We start from the raw sequence: 22,925 nt of genomic DNA on the forward strand, positions 1-22,925 counted from the left end.
CAGGTCTAATCACTGTTAGCTCTTCAAATTCTTTTTTTTTTTGTGAGGCAATTGGGGTTAAGTGACTTGCCCAGAGTCACACAGCTAGTGTGTGTTATGTGTCTGAGACCAGATTTGAACTCAGATCCTCCTAACTCCAGGGCTAGTGCTCTATCCACTGTGCCACCTAGCTGCCCCAGCCCTTCAAATTCTTAAAGACAGATAACATAATCATCGTAAGTCTCATAGAACTTCTCCAAGTCAGATATTTCCAGTTTCTTCAAATGATTTTCATGAAATAATCACCAGTCCCTTCACTGTATTGGTCACCTTTTTCTGGAAACACTTCAGTTTGTCAGTGTGCTTCCCAAAGTATAACTTCTAGAACTGGATACAGTATTCCAAATACAGTCTGATATGAACAGAATACAGTGGAACTTAATGTTTTCTTCCTTCTAGACCAGGCCTGCACAACATATGACCCATGGCCTACTTGTGGCCCACCAAAGGATTTTGGGCAGCCCATGAAAAATGTGGAAGATGTAAAAGAAAGTAAAGACAAGTGCTTTGTCTGCTGCCCCTCTTAACCCGCCTTCCTCTAGTCACTATTGTGCCCATCATGTAACTGGGCAGATGGATTGTCACTGTGCACGCTATCCTGTTTGTCACATGATCTGTGGCAACCAACCATCTGTCTCTAGTCTGAGAGGAGCAAGAGTTGTACCTTTTGCTGTGTTTTTGGTCATTTACTAAATGTAAAGAGTAAGAAAACCTCAAAAATGTATTAAAATTTGTACTGCTCAGCAAAGTAATTTTTTTAACATTAATGTGATTTCATGATAAATAAAAATCTTAAGTAAAAGTGTAATTAATTGATATTAATTGAAATTTCCCTTTCTTTAATGTGGTTTATTTGCAAAATAGTTTAATCATCAATTATACTTTTACTTGGAAAGTGAGCCACTAAAAACCTGTCTGTGGCCTGAAGAAGTTCAGCCTGTTTTAATTTTGGCCCCTACCTGCTGCCACATTGTGCAGGTCTATTCTAGACACTATTACTCTGTTAATTAGCTTTTGTGGCTGCCATATCATATTATTAATTCATATTGAGCTTTTGATCCTCAAACTGTTGGGTAGCTATCCCTCCCCATTTTGGACTTAGGCAATCAATTTTTTTTTTTGCCTAAGTATAGAAGTCACCATTTATTCTTAATACCATATATTTGGCCCATTGTTCCAGCCCAAAAATGAACTGAGCTGAGATCCTTGAAGATCTTGATTCTTTGTTATCCAGTATTACATACCCCTCCAAGTTTTTTGTTACCTGCACATTTTATGATTACAACATCTGTCCCTTTATCCTATTGTTATTTAAAATGTTGACTAGCAGAGGGCCAAGAATATATCTCTGAGTTATGCCACTAGAGACTTACTTCTGGGTTCATCTATAATGACTTCTCTTTAAATCTTGTTATTCAAGTGGTTCCAAATTGACCTAAGCGTATTATCATCTAGTCCATATTTCACCATCTTCTCAAGGATAGATGATAGACTCTGACAGCTGCTTTACTGAAGTCTAGGTATACTAAATTAAAAGTATTTTAGTTATCTGCCAATCTAGTAAGGCTGTACAAAAAAAAGAATCGATAATTTCAGTCAGGTTTGACCTGTTTCTGATAAAGCCTCCTTCATGAGGCCTTGTTCTCTACTTTCATAGAGCTTTCCATCTAATAGGAAAGATAAAACACATAACACCAATAATTTTAGTACCAGGTATAACCTAAAGACAGGCAAATTACAAGAGTAGAACAAAGTGCTATTATGTTAGTTCAACTCAACTCAATTTAACTAATTAAGGGCTTACTGTGTTTAAGAACCTACTGTGTGGGCAATGTGCCAAAGATCTTGCTCTCCAAGAGCTTGTAAGTTTTTAGGGACCAAACGCAAGCAATTATGACCCGAGAAAACGTTCATGGGTACAAAGGAAAAGTCTAATTAAAATGAATGCTGTGAAAAATTTAATTAGAAAAAAAATACTTTCAGTTGTCGAGGAAGACTTTATGAAGGAATTGGCACTAAATTGGACTTTAAAAGAAGGCTGGAGAGGGAGTACATGTCAGGCATGAAAACAAGAGAAAAGGATAAAAATGGGAGATGGAGAACAGTCAAGGAGTGTGTGAAGGAGAGTGATTTAAGATCAGAGAGTTATGTTGGAGCTAGACTGTAGAGAGTCTTGAATGCTAGTATCTGAAATTTATATTTAATTCAGCTGGCTGCTTGTTGCCCTTTGTGCTCCAAGAGGACCAAAATGACATGACTGTGTCAGGGTCAAGATACAGCTTGTCCCACTGTGGCTGATCAGACCAATGTAAGCCTGGGGCTTGAACATTTGTAGTGAAAATGTCTCTAAATTTGTGCACCTCCCATTTCTTTTGAGCTACTGAAATTCTGCCTTGCTCATAGAGCACAGCGCCTTCTTTGATATGGGCACACAATACTAAGTAGTCTTGTGCCTGTGTCTCCCATGTCTCACAACCAATTCCAAAGTTCTTCAGAGTGTCTATGTATCACTTCTTCTGACCGCCCGTGAGCACTTGCCTTGTGTGAGTTCTCCATAAAATTGTCTTTTAGGCAAATTTATGTTTGTCATTTGAACCACATGACCAGCCTATTAGAGTTGCACTCTCTGCAGGAGAGTTTGAATGCTTATTATTCAACTCTTATTCAGTACTTTGACAGTATCCTTTCTAAGAATGTACACCTAGATGATGAGGTTGATGCACACATTGCCAGAGCTAGCTTAGTGTGTGGGCTAGGCTTCAAAGGAAAGTGTGGGACAGAAAGTGTTAGGCTGCCTACCAAACTGAAGGTTTACAGATCCCCTGTTCTATGGCAAATGAAACCTGAACAGTATTCTAGTACCATGCCAGGAAAATGAATTGCTTCCATTTGAATTGTCTTGGGAAGATTCTGAAGATTACTTGGTAAGATGAGATACCAGACACTGAGGTCCTTTCTCAAGCTGAACTGCCAGGAATTCAGACTCCAATTCAGATTGCAGTAGAAAGGCACTCTGAAAGAAGAGTGACAGGTTCAGAATGGTTAGGAAGATTACTTAGGCAGGGGTTTGAAAGATAAGATTGGAGACCCTTTGTCTAAACAAATGCTTATTTTAATCTAATCAAACATAGATGTAGGCCTGTACAAGGGTGGTTGGAGCAGGAATGGAAAGGAAGGTGACTCAGATTGGAAAAGATGACAAAAAACAAAAATGAGAATGTTAAAGAAGCATTAGGAAGATACTAATTAACCGCAGGCAGAGCTGTGAATTGGTTTAACTATTCTAGAAAATGACTAGGAATTATACTAAAAATCACTGAAAGTGCCATTGATACCGTGATTCAGCACATAACATAACAAAGCAAGAGGGAAAAGTCTCATATGTATAAAAATATTTATAGCAGTATGTTTCATTATAGGAGACTAAAGGAAATGGGTACCTATCATTTGAGGAATAACTGAACAAATTGTGGTGTATGAGTGTGATGGAATATGATAATGACAAGGAATTCTGAGAAATCTGGGAAAACTTCTTTGAAATGATGCAGAGCAAAATAAGTAGAACCAGGAGAACAAGTCACACAGTGACCATGGATAATGTAAATGTAAAAGCACACATAATGAAAAACATGAAAACTGATCAAACCAGTATTTAATTGTGATTTCACAAAACTGACAGTGAAGTATGCCTTCTGCTTCTCAAAAGAGAGGTGTAACAAACTTCAGGGAGTCAAGGCCATAGGCTCAGTTCCCATCATAGATGTTTACTAGCTCAGTGATGATGATCACTCATAGACAAAGTCACTTCACCTTTCAGAGCCTTATTTCTCACATGTAAAATGAGGATCATAATACACTACCTTCTTCACAGGGCTTTTATGAGGTAGATACTTAGAAAACCTTAAGATATTATATAAATAATGATTTATTTATATTCTAATGCCACCTCCTTGAATTGAGGACTTGGAATATATCTAGACCTTATTAACACAACCCTTGAAAGAACTGAGAAAAGTTTCAGAAATGTGTATTATGAAATTGCATATATTTAAAGGAAATGGATTTTCTTCTGGTCAGTAAATGCATTTAGTAAGACATAACCCACATAATTATACTGGTCCATGAATCAGAGGTCTCCTGTTGTAAATCCAAGGAAACGTCTTGGTGGGAGATGGGAAAATGATTCCTATTGTCTGTGATTTAGCCATTTTCTTATAAGAAAGAGAAGACAGATTTTCTTTGTTAAATAGCTTTAGGTAGTGCCTTGTGCCATCCAGAACCAGAAGGGGAAGAAGGGGCAGAATGGTTCACACAAAACATATAATTTTAATGGCAAGATGATTTAAGAAGTACTCTACCATATAACTGATACTTCTTGAGAAAATTGATTTCTCTTGACAGCATAGAATATGAGCCAGTCTTAGGTAAAATGTTCTTAGGTATCATCTGGACACAACGACATTTTATTGGCTTCTTGCTCTGGTGTTTTAACCAAATGTAGCATGAACTTGGAGTCAGCAAATACTGAAATGTCTTCCTTTCTGAAATTTGCACAGTACCAGCAGCACATATTTTTGCATTTTCCGTGTTCAGATAACATTTTTTTGCTATTGTGAATCTATGCTTCTCTTCTTTAATTTGAGGAAAGCGATCATTTGCTTCTAAATACATTGAACTTGCTGACCCAAGAAGGGAGCTGTCCTATATTGATCATTAGAGTCCCATTCTATCTTGACTAGGACTTTTTCCTTTAATCTCCTGTTGGATAAAAAGTGACTGACATTTTAAAGTAGACTTGCAGCTGGCTTTTTCTTGTTGGTGACCATCAAAATATGCACTGATGTCAGTGTGGGCTGATTTGTATTCAGTCCTTGGAGTGAGGTCAGTATTGCCTCTATCACTCTTCTACCTTTCATTTGTCATCCTTTGTTTCTTCCTAATTGTCTCCCTCATTCTTATTACCATAATAACAAAAGGTGAATGAATCTCTATTGAGCCGGGCTAGCTGAATATTAGCTGAGAGGATAAATTAACCCTAAAGACTATTATATAGGAGAATTTTTAAACCTATACAACAGAAACTATATCACATTGGTGAATATACATGAACAATTCCATTGGCTATGTTGATTCTTAGAAATAGTTTATATCTCTCACCTTGAAAACTGATTTGTTTTCTTATTTATTTTCTAAATAGTATGAACCCACTAACTTAAGTTCTTTAAGATTTTGTGTGTCTTGTAAATAGGAATTTTCAAAGAATTATTTTAGAATATAAATAATCTTTGCATGTAAACCATATGAGAACTGTTCATCTGCTTTTTCACAGGCAGCCTTTTATGAAAAATTCTTGATTATTTCCTTTTCCAAATGAAAGAACATTGTAAAGTCCTTGGGCATCATTAGGTAATAATCAGTGGGGTCAAACAATCAACAGATATTTGAGCATGTGCTGTGGGTAAGGTATTATTGAAACAATGTCTTCGTGCCTACATGAGGATTTGACATCAGGAGTCCTATATTATTTAAATGTTATAATAATAGCATCTTTATGGCTTCAAAAGGAGGAAGGACAGTCATTACTCTTTTCAAAATGCAGAACACTGAAATAAAAGGAATCTAACATTATCTTCTGATAATATCTATTATGATCAAATGTGATAATATTTGTAAAGAGTGTTTAGAACACTTTGTATATGATACACTTAAGTAGCACATAGTGGCCACTATATTTATACTTATTCCCTTCCCTTCCTAGATATTTCATATTTACTATTAATATAGTAGCTTATGTTTACTATTTACCCTCATAAAGAGTTATACATGTATTGTCAAATTTGATCCTCACAGCAACCCTAAGAGGGAGGAAATAATGAAATTTATACAGTGCTTTATAGTTTTTAAAGTGATGCTGTCATAATGGTTTTATATGGTAGTTAGTATGTCTTAACTGTTTCTATTATGCATATGAGAGAACTCATACCTAGAAAGGTTAGTTGACTTGCCACACAGCTAGTATTTAACACAGTGAAGACTTTAGCCCTGCTTTTCTTATTCCAAGTCCCATTCCAATATACTAGACTGCCTCTTATAGTGTCCATAGTGTGTCTGATTGGCTCATTTGTTTAGAGAAGTAAGCAAATGAGGTCAAGATCATGAGTTGAATCTTCATGTAGTCTGGAGCTACTCTTTTCCATTGTAACAGACTGCAAACACTGACCCTGTTCTTCTAACGGTCACCCAGGGTAAAATCAGGGAATATGGATTGATCATGGCAAATTCATAGTTATTGTTGGGGGCGGGGAGTATAGATGCTACCTATGAAAAGTTGTGTTTTCATAGCACATGATGGCCTTTACACAATGAGTATGGTTATATGTTAGCCTGGGCATCGAGGTGGCACAGTGGATGGACTGCCTGGCCTGGAATCAGGAAGACTTATTTTCCTGGGTTCAAATCTGACCTGGGGTGGGGGCAGCTAGGTGGCGCAGTGGATAGAGCACTGGCCCTGGATTCAGGAGGACCTGTGTTCAAATCTGGCCTCAGACACATAGCACTTACTAGCTGTGTGACCCTGGGCAAGTCACTTAACCCCATTGCCTAGCAAAAAAAAAAGAAACAAATCTGGCCTGGGATACTTACTAGCTGTGTGTCCCTGGGCAAGTTAACCCTGTTTGTCTCAGTTTTCTCATCAGTAAAATGGGCTGGAAAAGGAGATGGCAGTCACTCTAATATCTTTGCCAAGAAAAGCAAAATGGGGTCACAGAGACAAACAGGAATGAAAAATGACTAAACAGCATATTTTAGTGACCTCTAATTGTATTTTTCTGAAAAAAATTTTTATTCTAAACTTAAACTAAAAAGAACATTTCAATACTCACAGCAGAACACACAGAGGATTATATATGAAACCATGAATCTCCATTTCTTAACACTTGCTTTTTAAATATGTACATGTATGTATATATAATCTGCATATTACTTTCAAAACTGCTCTGTTTATCCATGTGCTTCCTTCTGTTTTCTTCTATACATTTTAAAAATTGTTAAACAATGCCCCACTTTTTTTGGTGTCACTGTTGCTAATTCCTCCTCCTGACACTCCCCCTACCCAATTAGAAAACAAAGAAAAAAATATTTAAAAAACACCCCAAGCTTGTAATAACATAGCCAATCAAATCGGATCGACCCTCTGTGTGTGTGTCTCTGCACATGTGCTTGTGTGAGTACACTCGAGCATCCTGACAAAGGTCAGGCGGTGTTAGTCCTCTGGAGACATGGTCACTCATTCCATTGATCAAAGTTCTTAAGTGTTTCAAAGTTATTTACTGTTACAGTGTTGCTGTCCTTGTATAAACTGTACTTTTGGTTCTACTTGCTTTACTCTGTAGCAGCAGATGCCACCCAGGAATCTCTGTAATTGTCTTTTTTTTTCCAAATTTCTTGCAGCCCAGTATTAATATTCTGTTATATTCATATGCTATGATTAGTTTAGGCATTCTCCAACTGTCTAAGATGCAATATAGTATAGCCCTTTGAATTCTAGTTCTTCATTTTTCTCCCCCCCATCTCCCACCTTTTAATTCTGAATTTAGGGTCAAGAAGGTTTTTTTTTCCTTGCAGCTGTTCTCTCCCCCATATTAGACCCCCTCCTCATTCCTACTTGTCTTCCTGTTGAGTTAGATGTATTTCTACACCAAACCTGTGTGTTTGTGTTTTTGTCTGGTTCCAAAACAAATTTCTACGTTAGCCATGTTCCTTTCCCCCACAAAAAAAAGAAAGGAGAGAAAATATACTTCTATCTCCATTAATTCTCTATATGGAGGCAGATAACATGTTTCATCATGAGTCTTTGGGAATTATGCTTGGTCAATATGTTGATCAGAGTTCCTAAATCTTTCAGAGTTGATTATCTTTACAATATTATTGTATAAACTTTCTACTTATCCTGTCATCTTCACTTCACTTTGCATCACTTCACACAAGTCTTTCCATGTTTTTCCAAAACTGTCCCTTTCATCCTTTCTTATAGTGCACAACCTCAGTACACTTCGAAGACCTTAAGGTTCTGAATTTTTCTCATGCATTTGAATGTTAACATCATATTATACAGCTCCTTCCGTTTGCACAAATAAATTGATCTTTGTAGGCTTCTCTGGGCTCTCATGTTTCTATTTTAAAGATACTAGTCAGGTCTGAGCTTTTCATTAAAAAAAAATGCTTAAAAGGCATTCCATTAAAGGTCTATCTTTTGTCCCCTGTAGGATTATACTCACTTTTGAAGGATGTTATTCCTAGTTGTAAGCTTACTTCTTTTGTCTTTTAGAATATTGTATTCCAAGGTCTCCTTTTATTTATGGTAGCTACCAATTCTTGTGTGATCAGAATTGGAGTAAGGAGAGACTTGAGGCAGGCAGACCCAGCAGCAGGTTATTGCAATAGTCGAGGTGTGAGGTGATGAAGGTTTGCACTAGATTGGGGGCAGTGTCAGAGGAAAAAAGGGGCATATTCAGAAGATGTTGCGAAGGTGAAATTGACAGGCCTTGGCAACAGATTGGATGGGGGTAGTGGAGAGGGAAGATAGTGAGGAGTCTTAGGCTTACTCCTAGGTTGCAAGCCTGAGGATTGGGAGGATGATGTTGCTGTCCGCAGTAGTAGGGAAGGTAGGAGAGGGGAAGGGTTTAAAGGGAAACATGATGAGTTCCATTTTGGACATATAGAGTTTAAGATGTCTACAAAGCATTTGGCAATTTGAGGTTGGAGATCAGCAGAGAGACTGGGGCAGGATAGGTAAATTTGAACATCATCAGCATAGAGATAGTAATTAAATCCATAGGAGCTGATGAGATCACAAAAGAAAGTAGTATAAAGGGAGAAGGGAAAAGGGCCCAGACAGAACCCTGAAGAACACTTGTGGTTAGAGGGCTTGATCTGAATGAGGATCCAGCAAAGGAGGCTGAGACAGTGACCTGACAGCTCCAGTCAAATAGATAGGAAGAGTACCAGGAGAGGATGGTATCCCAAAAACCTAGCAAGCAGAGAATATCAAAGAGTAGAGGGTGATCAACAGGGTCAAGGCTTCAGAGAGGTTGATAAGAATGATTAAGAAAAAGCCTGAGAGAGCAGTTTCAGTGGAATAAGATCAGAAGCCAGATTGTAAAGAGTCAGGAAGAGAGAGGAGAGAATGTGGAGGCATCTATTGTAGATGCCTTTTCTAGGAGTTTAGCTACAGAGGGCAGAAGAGATATAGGATAGTAAGTAGTCAGTAGGAGTGGAAGGATCATTTGAGGGTGTACTTTTGGTTTGGTTTGGTTTTTTGGAATGGAAGAAACATGTGTATTTGTAGGCAGTAGGAAATGAGCCAGTAGACAGGGAGAAATTGAAAATAAATGGGAAAGTGGATATGACAGAGGGGGCAGTCTGTTAGAGGAAATGGGATGGAATGGTATTATTTGAACAAGTAGAGGGGTTAGCCTTGGTAAGGAGTAGAGCCATTTCATCATGTGAGATGGGTAAAGAAGGAGAAAGTGTCAGAAGGCACCTAAGTGATAGGAGATGAGGAAGAGGGGGTTCATGGAGAATAGTCTCATTTTTTTCCGTAAAGTATAAGGCAAGGTTCTGAGATGAGCGGGTGGGGGTAAGAGGAACCATGGGAAGTTTGAGGAAAGATAAAAAGTTTTGGAATAGCCACTATGGACAGTGAGATAGCAAGTTGATAAGGGAGATTTAGTAGGATTACCTAGCATCAGTGAGGGCCCAGTTGAGGTTGTATGGCATAAATTTGTAGTGGGTCTGGTCAGAATGGTTGCATGATGTTCTCCATCTTCATTTAGTAACACAGGTGTAGCAAAGGCAGTGAATGGTGGGAATGACCCAAGGCTGAGGCTTGGCTGGGCTGATTTCATATGAAATTTTTTCTGAGGTTGAGATCTGGATAACTATAAGAGCCCTAGAGAGTTTTTTCTTTGGGTTTTTGTTTTGTTTTCTTCTGTTTGTCATGTTGAAAGAATGTTGACAGTCTTAATTGATCTGGCAAATCCAGCGTACATGTTGAGGATAAGTTCAAACCTAATTACTTCCACAGAGATAGCAATTATTACACAGAGAGAAAGTTACTTTATGGCTACCAAAGTACCATCAGAGTTCCACTGGTAAGCCAGTAATGTGTGAAAAAAAATTGTCAGAGTTAATTGGAAATTCTGTGGTACAACTTTTGTGATATAGATCCAGGATAGGCAGAATAATTAAGGGGTGTAATATAGTTTATCTGTGAACTGCAGTAGTTAGAGTGCTAGGCATAAAGTCAAGAAAACTTGAGTTCAGATTTGGCTATAGGCCCTTACTACTTGTTTGACCTGGGCCAAATCACTTAACCACATTCTGCCTCAGTTTACTTAACCGTAAAATGGAGATAATAATTTATTTAGTACCTACTCCCCAAGGTTGTTGTGAGGATCAAATGAGCTAATAGTTGTAAAGTACTTAGCAAGGTGCTTGGCACATAGGAATCACTTAATAAAAATGCTTTTTCTGGGGGTTTTTTGTGTGTTTTTTTTTAGTTTACGAAAGCTCTTTCCTCAGAATAAGTTGCCTCATCTATATAATGAGGTTGCCAAGATCACTGGTCTCCAAAGAGATGGATGCTCATTCAATTGCAAAATGAATTATAGGTTACATCCCAATCTTACTCAGGTAGAAACTGTAGATTTTGTTTCCAGCATAGACAGAGTGCTGGATTTGGTATCCAAAGACCCGAGTTCAAATCCTGCCTCAGACACTTTAATAGTTAGATGACTTATGGGCAAATCACTTGACCTCTCTCAGCTTCAGTTTCCTCATCTGTGAAATGGGGATAATAATAGCACCTACCTCATAGGGTTGTCGCAAAGCTCAAGTGAGATGTATATGTCAAAGGCTTTGCAGAACTTAAAGGGCTATGTAAATTCTGGCTATTATTATTGTCCTTATTTGTTGTTGTTGTTGTTGTTGTCGTCGTCATCCTCTCCCAAAATTTTAGTCTTTGCTTCTGCTATGCAAACTTCCATCTTTCCCCATTCTAAGCCAAGTGTTGGACCCTTAGGCATTTATAGCCTAAAAATACCAGTTACCCACAGCAGCAGAAAGGCAAGTATAGGGAAAATGCCACTTTCACCCCCATTTCACCTCATAACTGAAGCAGGTTGAATGCAGGCTCTGTGTAAGGGGCAGTCCCCACTGTGTTTTGTTTTAGGCAGAACAGAGTGAACAGATATGGATCAGTTGTGTTCTGAATTACAAATATTATGTTATTCCCACCTCCCCACCCCTCCCCCCCAAAAAAACACATCCATATTCCAAATGGCCCTGTTACTTACTCCCAAGAACATCACCAGCCTTCCAGGTACCCAAGTATGGTGTCATCTTCTACACCTATTTCTTCCCTCCCCTGCCCCTCCATCTAATTAGTTACCAAATCTCGTCCCTTTTATCTTTCCATTTAAGAGCAGTACTATCATCCCAATCCCTCAGGCTCACAACCTAGGTGTTAGCCTGGACTCCTCACTACCTGTGACCAATCTGTTGCCAAGGCCTGTCAATTTCACCTTTGTAACATCTCTTGAATACATCCCCTTCTGTCCTCTGAGACTGCCACCACTCTGGTGCAGGCCCTTAGCACCTCACACCTGAATTACTGCAATAACCTGCTGGTGCATTTGCCTGCCTCAAGTCTTCCCCCACTCCAATATGTCCTCCATTCAGTCACCAAAGTGATTTTCCTAAAGCGTGGGTCTGGTCATGTCACACACATACACACACACACACACACACACACACACACACACACACACACCCCCCTCCCACCCCCACTTATTAACTTCCAATGGCTTTCTATCATCTCTAGGATCAAATACAAAGCCCTTCATAACTAAACCCCTTTCTGCCTTTCCAGTTTTCTTATGCCTTATTCCCTGACATGATCCAGTGGCTTTCTAGCTGTTCCCTATGCCTGTAATGCTCTCCCTCCTCATCTGTACTTACTAACTTCCTTAAGTCCTAGTGATTCAAGTCCATCTTCTTCTTCTTCTTCTTCTTTTTTGGCTAGGCAGTGGGATTAAATGACTTGCCCAGGGTCACACAGCTAGTAAGTGTTATGCGTCTGAGGCCAGATTTGAACTCAGGTCCTCCTGAATCCAGGGCCGATGCTCTATCCACTGCGCGACCTAGCTGCCCCTCAAGTCCATCTTCTATAGGAAGCTTTTCCTAACCCCTCTTAATTCTACTATCTTTCCACTTTTAATTATTTTCTGTTTGTCCTGTATAGAGCTTGTTTGTAAGTTATCCGCCCCATTGGACTGTGAGTTCCTTGTGGGCAGGTACTGTCTTTTGCCTCTTTTTGTACCCCTAGTGCTTAGCACAGTGCCTGGCATCTTACCCTAGAGATGATAAATACCTTAGTGAATCAACTTTCATGGCTGTTTTATGACCTGGCTTTACTTCCTTTTACACTTACTTTACCATTTACCTTTAGGTATAAATTATTAGTCATAAATGAAACAAATTGTCTAGTTTAGTATTAGAAAATGAAAGAGTTACTGAGTTATTTCCTTAGCCATCCTATCCATTGATGCTTTCCTGAATCTTAAGAGATTGTTCAGGAAAGTTTGTTCAGGAATAACTACTTATTAGTAGGAATGTCCCATCATATGTATGCTAGAGAAAAAGCATGCTAGAAAGCCGTGCCACAAAGAAACACAGTGTGAGACATTCCATGCAGTGAAGCAAATGTTCTTCCCTATGCACTTGAATCTCCCTTTTTTTTTCCCCTCACTCACTTAAAGAAACACAGGGTGTGGGCCAAAGCATGGTATCAGGGCCCTCATCAAGGGAGCCCACTGTGAGCTGTGCCCTTCCCGTGAAGTGCCTGGACCAAAACTAGGTTGTTCCCACAGTAGGTTCTTCCCTCACTGTTCCCTTACTTCTTTTGCCCATGAGGTGTTTTCATGAGAGCCTACTGAGGTGGAAGAACCAATCTTCCATTCCTAGAGGAACCTTCCCTATATAGTCTTTATTTAAAGTCACTTGTCATTAGAGTCAAGGTGGGCTTCTCAGACTGGCAAATACCTTTCCATTGTTAGAAGGGTAGAATAGAAAGTGACTGTTGGAAATGGCACAGTCTGTGCCTATAAGGGAGCAGTCTCTCTTTTCCTTTTGGTGGGTGAGGGGGATGTTAAAAATAAGACCTTCATTGTGCTATGTACTTATACAGGAAGTTTAACTGATTAACCTTGGCTTTCAGGCATTAAAGTCAATGGTTTGGTCCCTTTGAAGAGCTTTTCAAATATGTTTGGCTAGAATCCTCAACTTAATGAGTGTGTAAGAAGTCATCTTGTGATTGGGCTGGGGAATGAGAGCCAGCTTGGAAGGGTCCCTTCTCACTCTCCTCACGTACTTTCCATTAAAGTGATTCACCGTTGTAATGCTAGCTGTGTCTGTACCACAAGTACACACATCCAGAGTTTACTTGTTTGGGTGAAATTAAAACATTGCTCTTTCAAAACTGCTTTGGATATCTCGTCCTTGACTGAAGTACTGCTGTTGTTTTTTTCCAGATAATTTAGACTTTATTTGCTGTTAATCTTTGTAACTTGGATTGTAGCATGACTAGAATAGGTGGTCAATCATATAGGCAGGCTTTAGAAGTGTGGTGTAAATAACATTTCTCAAACAATTTTGGAAATGTATATGTTGAGCTAGCGAGGTAAACTTGTGAAATAATCATTTTTTAAAATTCTGTTTCCATTATTGTGGTGCTCCTCCTTCCTTTCCTCTCCCCAATACATTTAGTGGCTGCAATGCATGTGGCTGCCTAGAACCAACCATGAATGGTTTGTATTTTTTTGGTATCTTTTCCTTCTCTTTCCATTCTTTCCCATTTTTCTGTTTCTCTCCTATGTCCTGTTTAATCAGGGACTTGATCTTGTCAAGGTAATAGTAGGTGAAAATGCATTAATTAGGGGGCCTAACCAGTGCTAAACACTTAAAAATGTTTTGTTGTTGTTGTTTTAATTCAGGGCAGATGCACCGGTCTCTGCAAGGCTCTTGGGCAGCAAATCTAATAACAGAGATGTCAGACATCAGGGATTGCTTAGATTGGCATCCAATAAAGCAGTGGTCTCTAAACTCTTTAATCACTCACCTCTCTCAATAAACCATTTTTGAGTATGGACCCTTCAGTATGTGCATATTTATGTATTTTAAAATTATACACATACACTTCTTTTACTTATAATTATGAATATTGTAAAATATTCACCAAAAATGGACTTGAAAAAGGAAGGAGAATGATTTGAAAGGGGGTAAGAGCTGAGGAAGGAGAACAGTTCCAAGGCGACTGCGGTAGTCAGGTAAGAGATGATGTAGGCCTGGACTGGGGAATGGGTGTGTGAGGAGAGAGAAGAGATTCGTAGGTAGAAAGTTGAGGATGACCCCAAAGTTGTGAACCTAGGTGACCAGGTTCCAATAAGAGTTGGAGAGTTCTTGATGCTTAGTGGGATGAGCAGAACCACGAGAACGTTGTACACAGTAACAGCCACATTGTGCTGACTTTGACAGACTAAGCTCTTCTCAGCAATGCAAGGAACTAAGAGACTCCAAAAGATGCAGGATAGAGAGTGCTGTCCACGTCCAGAGAAAGAACTGCGGAGCCTGACTGCAGATAGAAGCAGACTATTTGCTCTCCTTTTCTGTTATGTTTTGTTTTGTTTTGTTTTTTCTATCTTGTGGTTCTTCCCATTAGTTCTAATTCTATGCTTAATGTGAATGTGTAAATACAGCCTATATCAGATTGCACTCCATCTTGGGGAGGGGGGAGGAGAGGAAGGGGGCAAGAAAATTTAAAACTCAAAATCTTATAGAAGTGAATGTTGAAAACTAAAAATCAATTAATTAATTAAGAATTGGAGAGTTTTGAAGAGGGATGGGTTTGGAAGAAAAGATCATGTAGTGAGTTTTGTGATCTGTTACAACCCATCCAGGCCTGCTCCTCTCTTGTGCCAACTTTGTTCCATTTGAAATGAAAAAGAGGAAGGCAGGCTTCTTTCTTACTGGTCACTACCCCTCAAAGGGGCTGGCATGAAGGGATCTGAGAGATGGGGACTGTGCTTGCTTAGAGGGACCAGGTTCTTACCAGTGGTACCTATATGTACCTATTTGCTAGGGGAGCAGATAGGTTCTAACTGCCTTGAGGGACCTGTATTTGGTTCAGAATGGGGAATTTGGTGGCTTGCACAACTGTGAGAGAGGGTGGAAGATGGGAGAGTCTTGGGGGATAAGGGTAGGTATGGTTGTATTGAGGATAAGATCCATGATTGTCCACTTTTCTCATTCCTAACAATAACTGCTGACCAAACATTACCAACTCTCAGATAGGCACAGGAGCCCTGGGAGTGGAAATACCTCCCAGACCACTGGGCTTCTAGCCCAGCCCTCCCAGCAGTCACCCAGGGAAGCAACTCTGGTGGAGAAGAGACCTCCACCAACTGAAACACCTGGGGCAGACAGGCTGGCCTAGCTCAAGCAACAAGACTACCGTGAGAGAGAAACAGGAGGCAGCATGTGCCAGGCAAGTCAGACCCCCACCACCACCTTGACCGCCATCTTCCCACAGATCCACATGGAGACCACAAGGACCTGGAACCCAAGAGCCTTGGAAATAGCAGCACTTCCAGCCCAGTGCACACAGGTGTCACCCTGGGGTGTAACCCCTGTAAGGATGCTGCCTGGCCACTGCTCCTAAGGGGGCTGCAGCCCCAGCTACTGAAGACCCAGAAAACAAAGGACTTACCACCAACGTCCTTGGCACTGTCAGGTGGTTCAGAATCAGAAACTGATAATCACTGTATCAGTGGAAATGACATGAAAAAGACGCATTAATATCTGCTTTGCCTTTGCGCCCTAAGGACCTGGAGACTTCTAGCTGACTTGCAGCTGCCATGTGTGTTGTCTCCTCCGTTAGAATGTAACTTCTTGAAGGCAGGGTCTGTCTTACTTTTTGTATCTGCAGCACTTAGCATAGTGCTTTGCGCGTAAATGTTTTATTCATTCATCTGGGGCGGGGGCAGTATGTGACTCATCTTCCCATACTCCAGATAAGCTGATCACATCACCTCCATACCCCTTCTGATTGGACTATGGCCCTGGAAAGCCCTTGGGCTGCCACTCTGGAGACTACAGCCTTAAACCACCTTATGTAGGGAGCACCCATTTGATCCATATGGAAATCCTCTTCACACACACTGCGCCCCTCAGTCACCCCCAGTTTTCATGAAATTGCCACTGCAATACTATTGTAATGGGGCTTATATCGAGGAATAAACTCTTCTCCCTGTATATATCCTTTGTTGATAAGTTTAGAAACTGTAGATCTGTGAATTCAGTTCCCTTCCATGTCCAATTCTGCAACATAATGATCAAGAAAATTGGGTAGACTTTTCTTTCTGTTGAAGAAACCATTTATCCACAGCATGACTTAGGCTAATTGAATGCTAATACTCCAGCCAAAATTAGCCATCATTGAGAACAAAGTTTTAAAAGTTTGCTTGAGCGTTTACAATAGAACATTACAAAAGGCCATTTGAATCTATAATGAGGCATATGAGGACATTGATGTCAGATGCAGGAAGTCTAGCAAAAAGATAAAAGCAATATTAATAGGAACAAATTAGGCTTCAAGTTTGCCTTCAACATTCTTGTGTATTAAAGGCATCTAAACATGACTGTATGGTAACCTTTTTCCCATGCAACAGAACTGTCAGGTCAAACTGAATCTGCTTTAGTAAGTGAGCTTTTTATTGGTGCAGTGGAAGCCTAAACAATATGACCTCTTGACAGTAATACTTTGTCTTGGTCTTTGGCATGTAATAAATGCTGTTAAAGACAAAAATGATGGTTCATTTGATACATTGATTCATCCATGGCACTGCTGTTCAGAATAGTTATGGAAATTAAATCATCTGACTTATTGGAATTGGGAAGAAGTAAAACTTGCTGTATAACACAAAAATAGTTTGGAAAGGTATTAAAATAAATTTCACCAGGAAAAAAAATACATGTTGCTAAGGAACTAACCATTCTGCTTTGTTGTGATGGTCTAGGACCGGGGGCAAGGAAAGGATATCAGATACTTATCTCTCAGGAAGAAATTAAAATAACTTATTTCTTTGTTTTTAATAACTTATAATAGGAGCAGATTATTTTTATTTTTATGTAGCTTTTAAAAATTCATATTGAGTTATGTCATGGTTTCATAGTATAATCAATTTAATTTAATTGCATAATAGACCTCAACACTTGAACAAGATTGTTCTTTTGCCATATGATTATATTTCAGATATGATTAAATACACTGTACTGCTGATGTCTATGGATGACCATGATGTTTCTGGATCACATGCCTAGGAAATACTTGCAGACTAGCACTGAGAATACAGTTACTCAGTAGAGAATAGTTAAGGAACTCTCCACTGAACTGTCAGGAAAAGTTAGATGAGACTTTGACAACCTACTGCTCTGTCTGTGGGAAAACATTCATTACGTGAGCTTAAAATGGTGTGTGAGTGAGCATGTTTTCGTATGGGGTAGTGGATCAGATATTAGACTTGGAGTGAGATGTACCTCAGGGCTTCAAATTCTACCTCTGGTATTTGGTAGTTAGGTGACTATGAGCAGATTGCTTACTCACTCTGAGCCTCAGTTTGCTTCTCTGATGGATGGGAAGAATAGCTGCCTCCTAGTGGTTCCGCCCTCACAGGCTTGTTGATGAAATACTCAGCAAACTTTAAAGCATCAATGTCAGTTATTATCTCTTATGTGTAGCTTATTTTTTATTCTTAAATAGGGTGGGGAATCTGTGGCTTTGGAGCCACATGTGGCCCGCTAGGTCCTCAAATGCGGCCCTTTGACTGAATCCAAAGGCCATATGTGGCCTTGAGGACACCGCTTCCCCACTCTTGTTCTTAAGTGTTCAGTGCTTTGCCTTACTGATACTACAAATAAAATCGATAGATAAAACATTAACTGGTTGAAGTGGAGTTTATGAAGCCTAGAATGATTAAAAATCAAAAGGATAAGCCACATGGAGGGATTCTCCTTTAACTTTGAGGGGAAAAAATGATTTGAACGGTGGTCCTCCATCTGATTTTCCTTTAGAGAAGATCCTTTGTTGATATTCACTAACATAGACCTTGTTGCAGTAATTCAATATAGCCTCACAGCTTTAGACGAAAGTAACATGTATTTCCATCTCAACAGATTTCGGTTTTGGAAATTTCTTTAAGAGTGGTGAACCACTGGCTACATGGTGTGGCAGCCCTCCTTATGCAGCCCCAGAAGTCTTTGAAGGACAGCAGTATGAAGGACCACAACTGGATATTTGGGTATTTTCATTCTTTCTATATTAAATATATCTTGTGGGCATCCCCTTACACTCTGTCCTGTGCCCTTTCCTCTCTCTACATTCTCTCCTGATGACCTCATCTGCTTCCATGGATTTATTGTCATTCCTATAGAGATGACTCCCAGATTTATATATGCAACCCCAGTCTCTCCAGTTACATATCGTACATTTCAAATTGGATGTCCTGTACACATCTCAAACTTAATATGTCCAAAAAAGAACTTACTTTTCTCCACAAACCCACTTGTCTTGCAAACTTCCCTATTTCTCTTGAAGATACTAACATACCTCTATTCTCCCAAGGCTCATGACCTAAGTATTATTCTTGACTACTTACTGTATCTCATCACAGATATGAATGAAAGATTAAAAAAGGACTCTGTGTGCCAGGCACTATACTAAATGCCAGAGGTACAGAGTAAAGCAGAAACAGTCCCTGCCACTAAGGAGCATACATTCTTATGAGGTAGACAGCAATCAGTAGTGACGTGTGAGATGCGTACTTTCTACCTTTGCGTCTCCTGCATCACACCCCTTCTTTCTGCTGCCCCAGCAGCCACTCACCTGTCACCAAGACTATTCTCCCAGCCTCCTAATTGGTCTCCTGCCTCAAGTCTCTCCCCATTTCATTCTAGCTATCATATTTCTGCCAAAGTGATTTTCCTTAAGCGCTGATCTGATTATGTCACCTTCATTACTCTTTCAACTCCAATGCCCCCTCTATTGCCATTGGCATCAAATATAGCTCCATTTGTTCGGCTTTTAAAACCCTTCACAACCTGACCCTAACCTCTTTCTACAGACCAGTCCCTCTCCCCAGCCAGACTGTCCTTTTCTCTGTTCGTCATATGCAATACTCCATCTCCTATTTCTGGGCCTCCCTCTGCCTTCTCTTACAAAACCTTACTCTTCATCCATTGTGACCTCCAATCCTTTGACCCCTCAATTCTCTCCCAAGCCATCTCCCCTGCTCTAGCCACCGTCTCCTCTTTTAGCCATCTTGACTTCTTGCTGAGCCAATTCAACTCTATACTGTCTTCCTCTCTTGAATCCCTAGTCCCCTTATCATATCCCCGATTACACCCAGCCAAGCCTCAGCCTTGGATCCTTCCCACCATTCACCGTCTCTGTTTCTACACCCATGATCCTGAATTAAAATGGAGAAAATCACACAACTGTTCTGACGGGATCCACTACAAATTTATGTTGACACAACCTCATCTCAGCCCTCACTGCTGCTGGAAAATTACTATACTTCTCTTATCAACTCACTCTCCCACTCTCCTGAGCAGGTCTTCCAAACTTTTTCATCCCTCCTTAAGCCCCCATGGTTCCCCTTTCCCCACCCCCAGCTGAGAACCTCACCTCATAATTTACAGAAAAAAATGAAGCCATTCACAATGACCTCCCTCTTCCTCAGTTACTCAGGTGCCTTCTGCCCCTCTTTCTTCCACTCCTGTCTCACATGATGAAATGGCCTTACTCCTTACCCTCTACTTTTTCAAGCAAATCTTTCTCTTCCATTCTGTCTCCTCCAACAGATTGCCCTCTCTGCCATCCCCTGCCTATTACTTATTTTCAGTCTCTCTGCTGGCTCATTTCCTATTGCCTACAAACATGCCCATTCCCCCCCCCCATTCTGAACAAATCCTCACTTTATTCTTCCATCCCTCATATCGTCCCCTATCTCTTCTATCCTTTGTACCTAAACTCCTCAAAAAGGCTGCCTATAATGGGTGCCTCTGCCTTCTCTCCTCTCACTCTTAACCCCTCCTCTAATCCAGCTTCTGACCTCATCATTCCCCTGAAACTGCTCTCTCCCAGGTTACTAATGGTCTCTTAGTTGCCAAATCCAGTGGCCTTTTTCTTAGTCCTCATTCTCCTCAACCTCTCTGCAGCTTTGGACTGTGTCGATCACTCTCTGCTCTTTGATACTCTCTTCTCTCTAGGTTTTTGGGACACCACTCTCTCCTGGTTCTCCTCCTGCCTATCTGACTGCTCCTTCCCTGTTTCTTTCCCTGGATCCTTCTCCAGAGCACACCCTCTAACTGTAGGTGTCTCTGAGGGTTCTGTTCTGGGCCTTCTTCTCTTCTCCCCCTACACTACTTCACTTGGTGATCTCATCAGCTCCCATGGATTTTATTTTCATCTCTATGCTAATGATTCACAAATCTACCCATCCTGCCCTAAGCTCTCTGCTGACCTCTAATCTCAAATCTCCAACTGCCTTTCAGACATCTCAAAATGGATGTCCAATAGACATCTTAAACTCAATATATACAAAATGGAACTCATTATCTTTCCCAAAGAAACTCCCCCCCACCCCTTCCCATTTTCCCTATTGCTATAGCAGACAACACCATTCTCCCTGTCTCTCAGACTCACAGCCTAGGAATCATCTAGGATTCTTTATTGTCTCTCACCTCCTGTATCTAATCTGTTGCCAGGGCCTATTGATTTCGCCTTTGTAACATCTCTCGTATACACCCCCTTGTCTCTTCTCATACTGCAGCCACACTAGTGCAGGCCTTCATCACCTCACACGTGGACTATTGCAATAGCCTGATAGTATATCTGCCTGCCTCAAGTCTCTCCCCCACTCCAGTCTATTCTCTATTCAGGCCACTAAAGTGATTTTCCTAAAGCACCTGTGTGACCATAGTGTCCCTTCCCTCCCCTCCCCCAACATACACGCTCTATACACTCCAGTGGCTTTCTATTTCCTCTATGGTCAAATACAAAATACTCTGTTTGACATTCAAAGCTCTTTATAACCCAACCCCCTCCTACCTTTCCAGTCTTCTTACACCTTACTTCCAAACACATAATCTTCAATTCAGTAACATTGACCTGCTTGCTGTTCCACAAACAAGACACTCTGTCTGTCAGCTCTGGGCGGTTTTCTCTGTCTGTCCCCCAGGCCTGGAATGCTCTCCCTCCTCCACTTTTACTACTGACTTCCTTTAAGTCCCAACTAAAATTCCACCTCTTATAGGAAGCCTTTCTTAGCTCCTCTTAATTCCAGTGCTTTCCCTATGTTAATTATTTCTTATTTATCCTGTATACAGCTTGCTTTGTGTACATCTGCTGCATTGTATTGTAAGCTCTTTAAAGCCAGGGACTGTCCACAGTGTCTAGCACCCAAGTAGTTACTTAATATCTACTTATTGATTAACTGCTTAGAATATATTCCCTCCTCACCTGTACCTTATAGAATAATGCTCTTCCTTCAAGATGAAGCTCAAGCACTACCTTTTCCTCAGAGTTTCACCTGATTTCTTCCAGTTGCTAAAGCTCTCCCTCCCTACCTTCTGTTTCACCGTTTTGTATTGATTTTTATTTATTCTGTGTATTGTTGTTGTAGATAGACTTATCTCCCCTTAGAATTTAAATGTTTTGTAAATAGGGTTTTTTTTTTCATTTATTGTATTTATATCCTTAGTACCTTCTAGTGCCTAATAGATATTGATTGGTAGATTAATAATACTCAGCCCCTTTGGCCCATCCCCAAGGTTCCTTGCACTTAGGCAGTAGATATTGTTGGGGGGAGTTTGGGTTTTTTTCCTGTCCATTGGACTCTGTGTGCTAAGAGCTCATAGAACAGGATACCCAGGAAAAGGGATTCTGGTATCAAATGTGTAACCTTCCCTAGATGTGCAGTAACTAAAATTCAACATTCATCTAAATGACCCACCTCTTGATAGTGTAAGGAGGAAAAAACTCAGGGTTTTAGATTTCTTTCAGTTCTGTGAGTCTCCATTTCTGAAACATTCCAACAGGAATTTTGGTTTCTTCAATTAATGAAACTTTAATAGTAACTGAAGATACTTCACAAAGTAAATTGCATTTGAAATATTAGGTAGTACAGTGGGTACATTATTATTTTGTATCTTAGAGCATGGGAGTAGTTCTTTACGTCCTTGTCTGTGGAGCTCTGCCTTTTGATGGCCCAACTCTCCCTATCCTGAGGCAAAGAGTTCTGGAAGGAAGATTCCGGATTCCTTATTTCATGTCAGAAGGTAAGCTATTTGTCTTGCAGATTGTGCTTTACAGATTTTAAGCTGTGAATGAAGTGCCTTCCTAAAAGTCTCTATGTTTTCCAAAAGTTATAGGTAGCAAAAAAAAAAAAAAAGTGACTGAGTCATTTCAGAAGCTATGGAAATGAGAAAAAAAAATCCTCTGTGTAGGTGAGACAAAGAGTTCCAGCCTTACTTGTGACTGAAAACAGAAACAGTTTAATAGATTAAAAGCAGCAAGTCTTTTCAGTCCCATTCACCCTGAGTCTATAAATATCTCAAGTTTATTTTAGACAGCAAAACATGTTGAAGATACAGATTGACAACCTTTTATTCTGAATAGAAAATGGATTTTCCTTTTTCCTTTGGCAGGAAGTCACAAACTAATAACAACTAATTGGCAGAGTTATTTAATTGAATTGATAACTTCCTAGTCC

The 22,925-nt window shown here is 40.0% G+C and overlaps 1 protein-coding gene across 1 annotated transcript in view; it reads left to right on the plus strand.

Annotated features, from left to right (window-relative positions):
• SIK2 (salt inducible kinase 2) overlaps positions 1-22,925 on the plus strand; it is a 165,581-nt gene that overhangs the window by 110,638 nt on the left and 32,018 nt on the right. Inside the window, exons 5-6 of the mRNA XM_020989792.2 lie at positions 18,328-18,452; positions 22,368-22,491. Of these exons, the coding sequence (XP_020845451.1) occupies positions 18,328-18,452; positions 22,368-22,491 (249 nt within the window). The remainder of the gene's footprint in view (positions 1-18,327; positions 18,453-22,367; positions 22,492-22,925) is intronic.

The sequence above is a fragment of the Phascolarctos cinereus genome, unplaced genomic scaffold (assembly GCF_003287225.1).
Source record: "Phascolarctos cinereus isolate Bilbo 61053 unplaced genomic scaffold, phaCin_HiC Scaffold_726;HRSCAF=1367, whole genome shotgun sequence".
NCBI lineage: Eukaryota > Metazoa > Chordata > Mammalia > Diprotodontia > Phascolarctidae > Phascolarctos > Phascolarctos cinereus.